Source organism: Oncorhynchus mykiss, chromosome 3, assembly GCF_057628025.1.
Source record: "Oncorhynchus mykiss isolate SJ-2025 chromosome 3, ASM5762802v1, whole genome shotgun sequence".
Classification (NCBI taxonomy): domain Eukaryota; kingdom Metazoa; phylum Chordata; class Actinopteri; order Salmoniformes; family Salmonidae; genus Oncorhynchus; species Oncorhynchus mykiss.
In genome coordinates, this window is record NC_143024.1 from 63,429,336 (window position 1) to 63,445,449 (window position 16,114).

Here is a 16,114-nt window from a genome sequence, read left to right on the forward strand (position 1 = left end):
GGGGCACGGCAATCTGGGAGGCAAGGGCTGAGTGTACTAACCAGTATCAGGACTTTAAGGAGGAGATGATACGGGTTTTTGATCGATCTGTTTTTGGGGAGGAGGCTTCCAGGGTCCTGTCTTCCCTATGTCAAGGTAATCGATCCATAACAGACTACTCTATTGAGTTTCGCACTCTTGCTGCCTCCAGTGGCTGGAACGAGCCGGCTTTGCTCGCTCGTTTTCTGGAGGGTCTCCGCGCAGAGGTAAAGGATGAGATTCTCTCCCGGGAGGTTCCTTCCAGCGTGGATTCCCTGATTGAACTCGCTATTCGCATTGAGCGACGGGTTGATCTTCGTCACCGAGCTCGTGGAAAGGAGCTCGCGTTCTCCGTTGCCCCCCTCTCCGCATCACTACCATCTTCCTCTGCCGGCTCGGGAGCTGAGCCTATGCAGCTGGGAGGTATCCGCATCTCGACTAAGGAGAGGGAACGGAGAATCACCAACCGCCTCTGTCTCTATTGCGGTTCTGCTGGTCATTTTGTCACTTCATGTCCAGTAAAAGCCAGAGCTCATCAGTAAGCGGAGGGCTACTGGTGAGCGCTACTACTCCTGTCTCTCCTTCAAGATCCTGCACTACCTTGTCGGTCCATCTACGCTGGACCGGTTCGTCAGCTTCCTGCAGTGCCTTAATAGACTCTGGGGCGGAGGGCTGTTTTATGGACGAGACCTGGGCTCGGGAACATGACATTCCTCTCAGACAGTTAAGGGAGTCCACGGCCTTGTTCGCCCTGGATGGTAGTCCTCTCCCCAGGATTCAGCGTGAGACGCTACCTTTAACCCTCACTGTTTCTGGTAATCATAGCGAAACCATTTCTTTTTTGATTTTTCGTTCACCTTTTACACCTGTTGTTTTGGGCCATCCCTGGCTAGTTTGTCATAATCCTTCCATTAATTGGTCTAGTAATTCTATCCTCTCCTGGAACGTCTCTTGTCATGTGAAATGTTTAATGTCTGCTATCCCTCCTGTTTCCTCTGTCTCTTCTTCACAGGAGGAGCCTGGTGATTTGACAGGGGTGCCGGAGGAATATCACGATCTGCGCACGGTGTTCAGTCGGTCCAGGGCCACCTCTCTTCCTCCACACCGGTCGTATGATTGTAGTATTGATCTCCTTCCGGGAACCACTCCCCCCCGGGGTAGACTATACTCTCTGTCGGCTCCCGAACGTAAGGCTCTCGAGGATTATTTGTCTGTAGCTCTTGACGCCGGTACCATAGTCCCCTCCTCCTCTCCCGCCGGAGCGGGGTTTTTTTTTGTCAAGAAGAAGGACGGGTCTCTGCGCCCCTGCATAGATTATCGAGGGCTGAATGACATAACAGTTAAGAATCGTTATCCGCTTCCTCTTATGTCTTCAGCCTTCGAGATCCTGCAGGGAGCCAGGTTTTTCACTAAGTTGGACCTTCGTAACGCTTACCATCTCGTGCGCATCAGGGAGGGGGACGAGTGGAAGACGGCGTTTAACACTCCGTTAGGGCACTTTGAATACCGGGTTCTTCCTTTCGGCCTCGCTAACGCTCCAGCTGTCTTTCAGGCATTAGTCAATGATGTCCTGAGAGACATGCTGAACATCTTTGTTTTCGTTTACCTTGACGATATCCTGATTTTTTTCACCGTCACTCCAGATTCATGTTCAGCACGTTCGACGTGTCCTCCAGCGCCTTTTAGAGAATTGTCTTTTTGTGAAGGCTGAGAAGTGCACTTTTCATGCCTCCTCCGTCACATTTCTCGGTTCTGTTATTTCCGCTGAAGGCATTAAGATGGATCCCGCTAAGGTCCAAGCTGTCATTGATTGGCCCGCCCCTAAGTCACGCGTCGAGCTGCAGCGCTTTCTCGGCTTCGCGAACTTCTATCGTCGTTTCATCCGTAATTTCGGTCAGGTGGCAGCTCCTCTCACAGCCCTTACTTCTGTCAAGACGTGCTTTAAGTGGTCCGTTTCCGCCCAGGGAGCTTTTGATCTCCTCAAGAATCGTTTTACATCCGCTCCTATCCTTGTTACACCTGACGTCTCTAGACAGTTCGTTGTCGAGGTTGACGCGTCAGAGGTGGGCGTGGGAGCCATTCTTTCTCAGCGCTCCCTCTCTGACGACAAGGTCCACCCATGCGCGTATTTTTCTCATCGCCTGTCGCCGTCGGAACGTAACTATGATGTGGGAAACCGCGAACTGCTCGCCATCCGGTTAGCCCTAGGCGAATGGCGACAGTGGTTGGAGGGGGCGACCGTTCCTTTTGTCGTTTGGACTGACCATAGGAACCTTGAGTACATCCGTTCTGCCAAACGACTTAATGCGCGTCAGGCGCGCTGGACGCTGTTTTTCGCTCGTTTCGAGTTTGTGATTTCTTATCGTCCGGGCTCTAAGAACACCAAGCCTGATGCTTTATCTCGTCTCTTCAGTTCTTCAGTAGCCTCCACTGACCCCGAGGGGATTCTCCCTGAGGGGCGTGTTGTCGGGTTGACTGTCTGGGGAATTGAGAGGCAGGTAAAGCAAGCGCTCACTCACACTCCGTCGCCGCGCGCTTGTCCTAGGAACCTTCTTTTCGTTCCCGTTCCTACTCGTCTGGCCGTTCTTCAGTGGGCTCACTCTGCCAAGTTAGCCGGCCACCCTGGCGTTCGGGGTACGTTTGCTTCCATTCGCCAGCGTTTTTGGTGGCCCACCCGGGAGCATGACACGCGTCGTTTCGTGGCTGCTTGTTCGGTCTGCGCGCAGACTAAGTCCGGTAACTCCCCTCCTGCCGGCCGTCTCAGGCCGCTTCCCATTCCCTCTCGACCGTGGTCTCACATCGCCTTAGATTTTGTCACCGGACTGCCTTCGTCAGCGGGGAAGACTGTTATTCTTACGGTTGTCGATAGGTTCTCTAAGGCGGCTCATTTCATTCCCCTTGCTAAGCTTCCTTCTGCTAAAGAGACGGCACAAATCATCATCGAGAATGTTTTCAGAATTCATGGCCTTCCGTCAGACGTCGTTTCGGACAGAGGTCCGCAATTCACGTCTCAATTTTGGAGGGAGTTTTGCCGTTTGATTGGGGCTTCCGTCAGTCTCTCTTCCGGCTTTCACCCCCAGTCTAACGGTCAAGCAGAACGGGCCAATCAGACTATTGGTCGCATCTTACGCAGTCTTTCTTTTCGCAACCCTGCGTCTTGGTCAGAACAGCTCCCCTGGGCAGAATACGCCCACAACTCGCTTCCTTCGTCTGCGACCGGGCTATCTCCTTTTCAGAGTAGCCTCGGGTACCAGCCTCCGCTGTTCTCATCTCAGTTCGCCGAGTCCAGCGTCCCCTCCGCTCAGGCTTTTGTCCAACGTTGCGAGCGCACCTGGAAGAGGGTCAGGTCTGCACTTTGCCGTTATAGGACGCAGACTGTGAGGGCTGCTAATAAGCGTAGAACTAAGAGTCCTAGATATTGTCGCGGTCAGAGAGTTTGGCTCTCCACTCAGAACCTTCCCCTTAAGACGGCTTCTCGCAAGTTGACCCCGCGGTTCATTGGTCCGTTCCGTATTTCTCGGGTCATTAATCCTGTCGCAGTTCGACTTCTTCTTCCGCGATACCTTCGTCGCGTCCACCCGGTCTTCCATGTCTCCTGTATCAAGCCCGTTCTTCGCGCCCCCGCTCGTCTTTCCCCCCCCCCCCCATCCTTGTCGAGGGCGCACCCATCTACAGGGTCCGCAGGATTTTGGACATGCGTCCTCGGGGCCGTGGTCACCAGTACCTCGTTGATTGGGAGGGGTACGGTCCTGAGGAGAGGAGTTGGGTTCCCTCTCGGGACGTGCTGGACCGTGCGCTGATCGAGGATTTCCTCCGTTGCCGCCAGGTTTCCTCCTCGAGTGCGCCAGGAGGCGCTCGGTGAGTGGGGGGGTACTGTCATGTATTGTCATGTTGTGTCTTTCTGTCCTTTCCTTTCACCCTGTCTCCCTCTGCTGGTCGTATTAGGTTACCTTTTCTCCCCCGCTTTCCCCCAGCTGTTCCTTGTCTCCTCTTGACTACCTCGTCACCCCTTCTCCCACCTGTTCCCCTTTTCCCTCTGATTAGTCCCCTATATCTCTCTCTGTTTTTGTTCCTGTCCTTGTCGGATTCTTGTTTGTTGTGTTTCATGCCTGAGCCAGACTATCGTCATGTTTGCTGTAACCTTGTCCTGTCCTGTCGGAATCTGCCGGTCTATCTGAGCCTACCTATGTTTGGTTATTAAAGAAGCTCTGTTTAAGTTAGTTCGCTTTTGGGTCCTCATTCACTCACCGTAACACATATAGCTTATTGAAAACAAAAATGATGTTTACATTTAGAATTAGGCAGGTCTTATGCCCAAAATGAAGGAAATGAGTGCCTACTTCACACCTATTTTATTGTATTTTTTGCAAAAAAAAAGTACTGCTTAGTTCCAGTAGTTAGCTAGACTGTTACATGGCAACAACAACAAAAAATAACAACTGAAAACACTACTTAGATTTGAATTTAGTTAAACTACAACCAAGCTACTGCAAAATGATAGACACGGGCTTTGTACAGATATACAGTGGGGCAAAAAAGTATTTAGTCAGCCACCAATTGTGCAAGTTATCCCACTTAAAAAGGTGAGAGAGGCCTGTAATTTTCATCATAGGTACACTTCAACTATGACAGACAAAATGAGAAACAAAATCCAGAAAATCACATTGTAGGATTTTTTATGAATTTATTTGCAAATTATGGTGGAAAATAAGTATTTGGTCACCTACAAACAAGCAAGATTTCTGGCTCTCACAGACCTGTAACTTCTTCTTTAAGAGGCACCTATGTCCTCCACTCGTTACCTGTGTTAATAGCACCTGTTTGAACTTGTTATCAGTAAAAAGACACCTTTCCACAACCTCAAACAGTCACACTCCAAACTCCACTATGGCCAAGACCAAAGAGCTGTCAAAGGACACCAGAAACAAAATTGTAAACCTGCACCAGGCTGGGAAGACTGAATCTGCAATAGGTAAGCAACTTGGTTTGAATAAATCAACTGTGGGAGCAATTATTAGGAAATGGAAGACATACAAGACCACTAATAGTCTCCCTCGATCTGGGGCTCCACGCAAGATCTCACCCCGTGGGGTCAAAATGATCACAAGAACGGTGAGCAAAAATCCCAGAACCACACTGGGGGACCTAGTGAATGACCTGCTGGGACCAAAGTAACAAAGCCTACCATCAGCAAGGGCATTGAAGATGAAACGTGGCTGGGTCTTTCAGCATGACAATGATCCCAAACACACCGCCCGGGCAACGAAGGAGTGGCTCCGTAAGAAGCATTTCAAGTTCCTGGAGTGGCCTAGCCAGTCTCCAGATCTCAACCCCATATAAAATCTTTGGAGGGAGTTGAAAGTCCGTGTTGCCCAGCAACAGCCCCAAAACATCACTGCTCTAGAGGAGATCTGCATGGAGGAATGAGCCAAAATACCAGCAACAGTGTGTGAAAACCTTGTGAAGACTTACAGAAAACGTTTGACCTCTGTCATTGCCAACAAAGGGTATATAACAAAGTATTGAGATAAACTTTTGTTATTGACCAAATACTTATTTTCCACCATAATTTGCAAATAAATTCATTAAAAATCCTACAAAGTGATTTTCTGGATTTGTTTTTCTCATTATAGTTGAATACGTGTGTATACCTATGATGAAAATTGGTGGCTGACTAAATACTTTTTTGCCCCACTGTATTTATAGATTACCTATGATGTATCTATAGAGTACGTAGAGATCTGGTAAATCTGGTGAGTATAAAGGTCCTAATAATTACATTTATGTGGACTATCTTTTAGCTACCCAAGGGAAATGAACTTCCAACCTTCTGGTTGCACCGCTAGCCACAGTCCCAAGATACTTTACTCACTTGGAAGTGATTGTAATGCACTTATCTAGGCTGGTGTAACAGTATATCTTTAGACCGTGCCCTCGCGTGAACCAGGGACCCTCTGCACACATCAACAACAGTCACCCACGAAGCATCGTTACCCATCGCTCCACAAAAGCCGCGGCCCTTGCAGAGCAAGCGGAACCACTACTTCAAGGTCAGAGCAAGTGACGTCACCGATTGAAACGCTATTTAGCGCGCACCACCGCTAGCTAACCGTTTCACATCCGTTACACTGGGATCATTTAAACTGTAAGACATTCATAAGAAATGTATAACACCCTCATGTGCACTGCATTATAAACATTCATGAAGATCTTTTGAATGTTATATAACGCTTGTAGATGTGTTACCTTATAAAAGTGTTATAAAATCTCTTGTCTGAGTGAGTGAACACCCAAATGAAGCGGAACAAGTGGGATTTCCAATGTATATAATGATTATGCCATTTAGCAGACACTTTTATCCAAAGCGATTTACAGTCATGCGTGCATACATTTTACGTATGGGTGGAATCAAACCCACACGTTACAAGTGCCATGCTCTACCAACTAAGCTACAAAGGACCACTTGCATTGTAAAAACCCACTGGATGTCGAGTAGAAAAGTATTTCAAATAGTTGGTTCTCCTTTTAAATTGCGTGACGTGTCTCCATTGCACAAGTGGCATTTTATTAGAAAAAAATAACTTTATCTGATTTTACTATATTAATTCTGTTCTCCATTTAAGTGATAATGCCCGAGAAAACAGTGTTTGGAGGATATATTGGCATGGGTGTTGTTAGGCTCGACATAAATCTAGGGTTATTACCCAAGCCGGCTGGTTGTTCGTTTTATCAGTTCGATTGCTAGAGACGCGATCCAGTCGTTCAGTCTTTGTGTTCCTTATCTATGTGTAACAGTATAATTTTAGACCGTCAGTTCTTATTCCCAAATCTTATAGAAAGCACATGTTCTGTAACTATAGATTATCCCATATTCATAAACTGAGACATGCAACATGCTGTATCAGCAGGAGAGCATTTTGTTTAAGACATTAAGCCATTGAAAACCTTTATAAATTCGGGTGTGAAATCACGTCTTAAATTCCCCAAACTCAATGATATCCGCAAGGAATGCAGGTGCAGTAGAAAAATGATCACTTTCAGAACCACAACTCTTTAAAAAAATGGAAGTATTTTTTCTTCTTTCTTGTACAGTCTCCAAAGCTAGCAAAATCCACGGTAAAGAAAATAGAAAAAATAGAGAATTCCTGATGAGGGGTTGGCAAACATAAAATAACTTGCGTGAGAGTATAATATTATGCATAGCTGATTGTAAGATTGGATTTTTCTGTTTTCCTTTGCCTTAATCCTTTCATTTAAGTAGAGCACTGGAGTTTTCTTTAGGGGTAGCTCGAGTTACCTTCAAACAATCCATTTTCTCTGCTGGAGCAAATTAATCTTAGATAATCAAATGTGGGACATTTATTTCTGTAGTTCTGTGGGATACTTTGGTGAAAATACTATAGCACATGTAACCCTGTGTATCCATGCACTGTGTATGTGTGATTGTTAACATACAGGAACCCTGTACTGTCTGTTCCTTTGAGTGCACATCCCTCAATGTACACAAGTAAATGAGAAGACAATGAGAAGAAAACGCAGTGAAACTTCTTATGTCCTATAGTGACTCGGTGAATCAGGGGGATCTGTTTGTGAACAATGCCCACTCTCCCTCTCTCTATGATTAATGACTAAGTAATAGTCAGAGTCTGCGCCAGGGCTTTTATGTGAATTGTGCCTGCGGGCTGGGCCGGGCAGCATGGTAGGGTATGATTGACGTTGCTGTGTGCCAACCTGTGGCTGCAGGGGCCTGGAAACCTCATCAAACCCAGCCGTCTTTGTCTCTCTGGTCTCTGCCTGCCACAGCGCAACAGCCCTGATCCCGTTATTATAAAACCATAGCAAGACTAATTCACTGATTGAGGATAGAAGTGGTTTCGGGGCAAGTTCAATTGATGCAGATCCAGAAAGAGGTACTTTGGATGCACAGAGTGGGGTTGAGAGGTGATAATGATGTCATAATGCAGACCCAATGAGAATGGTGCAAAGATGTATCTTTTGTTGGCAAGATACAGTACTTGTCTGTGAGTGATTGAAGTTTGGCATTCATCAATAGGGCCAGGTTCTTTCATGTCTATTTATGGTTGTAACAGATATTATCTCATTTAATTTGTTTTGTCAATGGTAACATTTGCTTAGATGTTTTATTATTATTCAGGAACACCTTCAGTTACAGTTGATTTAACATCTGTGTATTTAAAGCGTTGGTGGTCTGTCTGTTTGTCAGAGCATTTAAGGAATCTGTTGGGCGCCACAGTTTGTGTCCTAACTTTCCTCTAGCTCAGTCTAGATTTGTTTTAGCTCTAAGCACAGGTCATCACTAGTTATTACAGCCACAATGTCCTAAACCCCGCCTATTTCTAAAATCTATCTTCTTAAAATTGTATTTTAAACTTAACCCTAACCTTAACCCTAACCGTAGCCACACTGCTAACCTTATGCCTAACTCAAACCTAAAATGAAGACAAAAAAAGCAAATTTTTCTTTTCCTCAATTTGATACGATATAGGCCATTTTTGTGGCTGTACTATAGCGGCAGATAGCCTAGTGAGCCAGTAACTGGAAGGTCATTGGTTCAAATCCCAGAGACGGTGGAAAAATCTGCCGTTCTGCCCTTGAGTAAGTAAGGCAGTTAACCCCCAACAACTGCTCCCCGGGCATTGATGACGTCGATAAAGGCAGCCCCCCCCCCCCCCCCCCCCCGCACCTCTCTGATTCAGAGAGGCTAGGTAAAATTTTGGTTGAATGCATTCAATTGAGCGACTGACTAGGTATCCCCATTCCCTAGTGGAAATCCTAGTCTTCTCATTGCACTGTTTACATAGGCCAGTGAGATGATTGTTATTCAGTCAACAGTGAAGAGATGCACCCTCCAGTGGCTAACAGGAGTATTTCACTTTAACAATGACCAAGTAACACAGCAGTAAGTTATTAGGAATATTTTTAATATCAAATTTAATTGTACAATTAAGAAACAAATGGTAACAAGTAAGTTGGTAATTGTCAATACATTACATACACTATACTTGGCTAAATACAAGTGAACTACACTAAATGATATATTTCTGTGGAAATATAGGCTTACAAAGAAAATACCTGTCTAACAGATGTTGTACGGCCACTAGACATAATAACAAAACATACAAATAAACAAACATACAACCAACAAATGCAAAAATGTAAATATTCATAATATGCTGAACTCTGCAACTGCCTGATGTTGAAGACTGTTGAAGAGTGCGCTTAAAGAATAGCTACATGGCTCAGGGCTAATATACAGTATACTGTATAGCATACCCTTCCCTTTCTTTTATATAAGCTTTGATACGAGAAACTTTATCAACATTTCAAGGCAGGCACTTTGAAAGCTTGTATATCAGCTGGTTAAAGCAACAAGAACAATTACTAAATACAATTTTAAAAGCCAAAGCTAAATGTGAATATAACCAGTACATAGAATAGCTCCATTTACTATATGTACTTTCCTCTGCCTTACTGAGCTGAGCGAGCTGAAATGGTGAGAGCAGTTTGGCAGGAGAGGCCCTCTAGTTGGCCGGGTTTAGTTTCCTCCATATTCCTCTCATCTATCTTACCCTGTCAAATGAGCAGAATGAGGAAGTAGGTCAAAGGAAATGAAAGGTGGGTGGCCATATTGATTTAGTCTCAGAGCCCTCTGAGGGAGACAAGAGATGAGTGATGACGGGAGCCTTCAGTGTCAGGGGACATTTAAATTGGGAGGATCTGACATCTTTCTGTCAATCATTGACTGACATGGAGTTCCATTTGTTGAATATGCGGAGTCATCATGGCAGCCTCGTGGGAAGTTCGACTTCTAGTCCCATGTCTGTAGTAACTATGGTTACTATACTAGTCCTTATAGGACTTCTGCGTCTCTTATAGATGCAGCATTAGGGCCCGCATTCCTCCACAGTTAGTATTATGACCATAAGAAGTTAGCGGCTTAGTGAAGTTTAGATAATACCAAAATAAAACAAAAGCAAAGAAAAACAAACAAAGGGTTTACTACTATTGATATAACATTATCGACATACTGCATCAGAGTATTGTCAAACTGTAATGACATTTGGATACCAATAGCATTACAAGGGGTATCATCTGAAAGCACATGCCTTGCATGGTTAGTCATACGGCCTACTCTGCAACCGATGCAGACATTTCAATGAAATAAATCATCTTTTCCTCAGAATGTCTATTAGTACATTTACATTTTAGTAATTTAGCAGATGCTCTTGTCAATACATTTTCATACTGGTCCCCCTTGGGAATCAAAGCCACAACCCTGGCGTTGCAAGTGCCATGCTCTACCAACTGAGTTACACGGGACATTTGTACACGGCTTCATTCACTCTCCAGAAGAAGAGAACACAAAGACACACGAACGCCTTTGCACACACACGCTGTAAACATAGTCATATTCATCACAGTCATAAACACAAGTGCACTCACATCGTTTTACATAATGTCTTTATATAAGAATATAGATTCAATTTCTGTATTTACACTCCATACAAAAATGTTTGTTATGACTTTATTTTTGTGTACAACATTAGTATTTTGTTTTGTTTTCCCATGAGTGAAAACTTGAATGGTGTCCTATCACCATCCGACTATAATGTAAGTGCACAAGAAACAAACATTTAAAAAAAAAAATGAATACGGCTTGCTTCATGAGAATATCACTTTGGGAATTGGTCATGACCTTAAAAAGCCATGTAACGCCAGCCATTATAACGGCAGCCAAATGCACTAGTGAGGATTCATACTTCATTCATATCATTGAAGGCAATTAAACAAACAAGTTGTGACAGAAATTGTTGTTACACAGTAATAAAAACAAAGGCACGGCATCAGCAAACAAAACAGAAGACAGTGCAAAAACACAAAGAAAACCAGTTCAATTTGAAGTTATCGCTTTTTGTTCCATTGCTGACAGAAGTGACAAGGGGTAATTAAAGGAGTCCTTGTATTTACTGCAAACACTGATATGGGGAGATGGGATGGTGTGTTTGACCACACATGATGAGGGGATGGCTTGTCTTCACAACACCCTCACTGAGACATCTCTTAAGGCAGAGGGTTGTCTATGAAAGCGTACAGATGGAAGGATGAATAGATTCACGGAAGGATGAATAGATTCATGGATGGCTTCCTCCTCTCTCTGTCCGCCATTTGTACCTCGTAAGGCAATGTGACGCATGTTTAGAAGTTGCAATAGTTGATTTGGTTGTGCTCTGTAAAGCACATGGATCCATTTACAAGGGGTGGTAAAGATAATATTCCATTGCTGTCTATAACAGGGAGGCTTGGAATCTGTTGGGGGAAAAGTATGACAAAAGATAGAATCAGATGCCTGGCTTGTTTCATAAAGTTTCATATCATAAAGTAAAAATGATTCCTATCAAGAAATTACTTCATAACTATTTAGGGCCCTGAGTTTTCCTATCTGTGTGAAAACCAGTTCATTTGGTAAGGAAAAAAATCACTGCTCCATCCATAACAGTAGCAGCAGAGGACGAGAGGGTGCTTAGTTACCTGTGTCTGTCCGACTCCGCTGCATCCAGCCAGGTACTGCTGCATGGCCAGTAGGCCCTCAGGGGTGGTTATGTTGGCCACCAGCGGGCGAGACGGGGGGCTGGTGCTGGTGCTGTCCTGGATGACGGCTGACGTGCCCACCACCGGCTCACTGGGGCCCCACTGGAAGTAGCAAGAGCCCTTTGGAGGACTCTGGTCCTGGGGGTCCACCATCCTACTCTGGCATACAGACAACGTGGAGGCCAGCCTGGTGCCATCCACGTGGCTGTTTCCATTAGGTAGGTGGGGTGAGATGTTCTCAAACATGCAGCTACTGGATGGAGCAGGCTGGCCATTGGCCAATCCCCCATGCTGAGTTTGGTGGTACAGTCTGTTGGGGTTCTGTGGCCAAATGCCTGTGAGAGGGACTCTTTGAGTCTCTGAGTCTTGACTGTGACAGTCAGGGATGAATGTGTGTCCATTTGCCATTATTCCATTCTGTATTGTGCTGGCTGGGGGTGGCAGCTGCTGCTGGTTCTGGGGCCACTGCAGAACTCTCTGGATTTTGAGTGACTGAAATGGTGCACTGTTTCCCTGAAGGCAAGCAGTCGGAAGGGGATTAGATAGATTGAGATTGCTAGATTCAATCTGGGGTGAAACAAAGGCATTACTGGGAATCATGGATGCCCAGCCATCCACCAGACTAGGTGCTACATGGTTGGACTGCGGAACAGAGATCTGTTGTGGTCCGTTTGATGCCATTGTAGCTGGCAAGCCATTATGAGTGAAAAACTGTGGAGGTGGCTGGTTAGAGTGGACCCGGCCAGTGATACCCTGAGGGCTTCCCATGTGGTTGTTTGGTGCCTGAGCACAGGATCCAGCCATGTTGGTGCAAAACGTAACAGCCCCGTTCTGGCCTGAGCTGTGTGGGATACTGAGCTCGGGGAGCTCCAGAGAGGGGGTGAAGATGTCATTGAGCTGTAGCTGCTGCAGGGTGGGGATGTTCAGGTCCATCTGAGGGATCTGGGGGCCAAAGTGGGAGAGCCTCTGGGTGCTGTTGAACACCTGGTGTGGTCCTGCCTGGTTCTGTCCTGCCAAACCATCTGGTCCATTGCCTGTTACCTGACCATTTAGACTGTTCACTGGGGAGCCATTATGGATAAAGCTGCGGCTGTCAAGCAACCCGGGCTTGCACTGTCCTACACCTGTAGGGCTGACCATTCCTGGGAATGGTCCATCCTGGTTGTTGTTGTTAAACACCTCTGTGAACAGGTTTAGGTTAGGGTTGTTGTTGACCATAATGGAGCAGTTGGGCTGGTTACCGCTCCCCTCGCTGCTCTCCTTGAACAAGGCTTCCTCCACGTAAGAGAAGATGTCATTGGTCATGATGTCATCCAGCTCCGGGGAGGTATCCCCGCCCCCAGTCCCGTTGGATTCCTGGCTCAGCCTGAGGAGGGCACTCTCCCACTCCATCAGCTCGGCCTCGTCCACGTCCAGCCCCTGCAGCGCCTCACACAGGTCCCCATCTCGTGCCATCTTCTCCAGGGCGTCTATCATGGCCACCACCGCCCCCTTCTGCTTCACCTCACTGGGGCCGTCACCATCATCATCCCCGTCGGGCCCCTGGGGCTCCATGCTACTCTGCCAGGAGTTACAGGCCACATTGGTGAGCGCTCGGCTGTCCATGAATGCCTGGTCTATGGGTAGCTGAGGCTCCTGGGGCTGGGTGTAGATGGACTCATCTTGGTTCATTAAGGAGCCCAGCAGAGACTGGGGGTCCAGAGACTCCACCTTGCGGATTTTTGGGGAGTTGGTTTGGAACTCAGTGGCATCCAGAGTGGGGCCGGTCTCGTACAGCAGGGCCTCCCCGGTGGTGAAGCTGAAGGGCAGCTCCATCTTCCTCTGGCGTAAATGCTCCTCTCCCTCGGAATTACTGTATCATATGTATGAATGACTGAATGAATGAATATGCAATCATATATTTTGAGAAACAATAAAAAATTATGATACAGACATATTGCAGATAACTCACAGCAAAGCTCTCTGGCGTGCGATGATGAAGTCAGGTCTTCCTCCTTTGTAGACGAGCCTGGCATTGGCCTGGACCCAGACCCAGCACCCAGTCTTCTGAAGCAGTCTGAACGTGGTCAGACCACTCTCTCCTGTCTTAATCACTGAGAGAAGAAGATTCATAGCATTAGATAAATCTGCAAAAAAATATTGATCAAACGAATAAAGAGTTATTATAAAGGATGAAGAAAACCTACTTCTGACATGGTTGTCTGCGCAGTACATCATATCAGCTGCATGGATGAACTGATAACCAGAGCCTCTCATACACAACTCCATCTCTGAGTAGCCCAGGACAACCTTCCCCCTGTAGAGAGATGACAAGACAGGACTCACCATATGAGCATTAGTGGAAAGTACAGCACATAACACATGTTCACCTGTGAAGTCATCCCTCAAACATGTTGAATATAAAAGTGAAATTGTGACACATTTTTTCTTAAGTCATACATTTGATCAAGGCACAGGTTAAATACTATCATACATCTTTCCTAAATGTAGGCCAAAGCTTCCAACTTTTTGGGACCCAGTGAGAACTAGTTTCAGGCCTTTAGAGTCACCTGGCATCAACACCCATGGGGGTGAAGTCGAGCTTGTGTTTGGTCTGGAAGAAGATTGTCTTAGTTCTGATCTCCAAAATGGACGGGTTTTGGACAGGGGTGGCGATGGTGAACAGGCCCAGGTTGGGCTGGCTGCGTGTCCCGTCATCCCCCAGCATGCTCTGGGCATGGAGGAACTTGAGACGCCCCTGGAAGTTCAGAGCCTGAATATGAGGAGAACAAAGGGATGTTAGACTCAGAAACTTGGCTGGTGACTGTATAAAAAGTTTAGCCAAACTTTGCCAAGATCCACCACTCACTGTACACTGTCATATTGATCAACGGTGCTGGTATGTGTTATTATTAGGGTAGCAAAGGGAGGGTATATTACTGGAAACTTTCAAAGCTTACCAGTAAACTACCAGAATTCTGGTAACTTTCAAGGATTTTATGTAATCCATCACAAGACATGACTAGTGGCCCTTTTGGGTACTTCAGATTATCACTAGTTTCTGTAATTATGAATGGCCCTCTCTATCTGGCCGAATCACATGTCAAATATATAAAATAATTCAATAAGATTATTTACACACAAAAAAAAATAGAATAACAAAGCTGTTAAACATTATCCTAAATATAAACCATCAACTTATAGTGAATAACATTGGTGTTTTTAATATGAGGCTTTCAGCATGATATATCCTTCATCTTTTTTTTTTTACAGACTTATTTATTTATTTTACTACAGTACCAGTTTGGGCACACATACTCATTCCAGGGTTTTTCTTTATTTTTACTATTATTCTACATTGTGGAATGTTAAATGTGAGATTCTTCAAAGTAGCCACCCTTTGCCTTAACGACAGCTTTGCACACTCTTGGCATTCTATCAACCAGCTTCATGAGGTAGTCATGTGGAATGCATTTCAATCAGGTGTGCCTTGTTAAAAGTCAATTTGTGGAATTTCTTTCCTTCTTAATGTGTTTGAATCAATCAGTGTTGTGACAATGTAGGGGTGGTATACAGAAGAGCCCTATTTGGTAAAAGACCAAGTCCATTTTATGGCAAGAACAGCTCAAATAAGCAAACAGAAACGACAGTCCATCATTACTTTAAGACATGAAGGTCAGTCAATCCGGAACATTTCAAAAACGTTGAAAGTTTCTTCAAGTGCAGTCGCAAAAACCATCAAGCGCTATGATGAAACTGGCTCTCATGATGCCCGCCACAGGAAGACCTAGATTTACCTCTGCTGCTCAACTGTTCAGAGGGGACTACGTGACTCAGGCCTTTATGGTCGAATTGCTGCAAAGAAACCACTACTAAAGAACACCAATAACAAGAAGAAGCTTGATTGGGCCAAGAAACACGAGCAATGGACATTAGACCAGTGCGATTTTTGGTTCAAACCACCATGTCTTTGTGAGAAGCAGAGTGGGTGAACGGATGATCTCTGCATGTGTGGTTCCCACTGTGAAGCACGGAGGAGGTGATGTGATAGTGTGGGGGTGCTTTGCTGGAGATACTGTCTGTGATATATTTAAAATTCAAGGCACACTGAACCAGCATTCTGCAGCGATAGGCCATGCCATCTGGTTTGTTCTTAGTGGAACGATCAATTGTTTTCAACAGGACAATGACCCAACACCCCTCCAGGCTGTGTAAGGGCTATTTGACCAAGAAGGAGAGTAATGGAGTGCTGCATCAGATGACCTGGCCTCCACAATCACCCGACCTCAACCCAATTGAGATGGTTTGGGATGAGTTGGACCGCAGAGTGAAGGAAAAGCAGCCAACAAGTGCTCAGCATATGTGGGAACTCTGACAAGATGGTTGGAAAAGCATTCCAGGTGAAGCTGGTTGAGAGAATGCCAAGAGTGTGCAAAGCTGTCAAGGCAAAGGGTGGCTACTTTGAAGAATCGAAAATCAAAAATATTTTTGATTTGTTTAATACTTG

The 16,114-nt window shown here is 45.6% G+C and overlaps 1 protein-coding gene across 1 annotated transcript in view; it reads right to left on the reverse strand.

The window, feature by feature from the left end:
• Positions 1 to 10,484: 10,484 nt before the first annotated feature.
• The window catches only part of LOC100135875 (aryl hydrocarbon receptor beta), a gene marked incomplete at its 5' end in the record, with an annotated part of 44,594 nt that continues 38,964 nt past the window's right edge, over positions 10,485 to 16,114 (reverse strand). The window contains 5 exon segments of the mRNA NM_001124252.1: positions 10,485 to 11,346; positions 11,569 to 13,480; positions 13,580 to 13,721; positions 13,815 to 13,924; positions 14,178 to 14,380. Of these exon segments, the coding sequence (NP_001117724.1) occupies positions 11,236 to 11,346; positions 11,569 to 13,480; positions 13,580 to 13,721; positions 13,815 to 13,924; positions 14,178 to 14,380 (2,478 nt within the window). The 3' untranslated portion in view covers positions 10,485 to 11,235.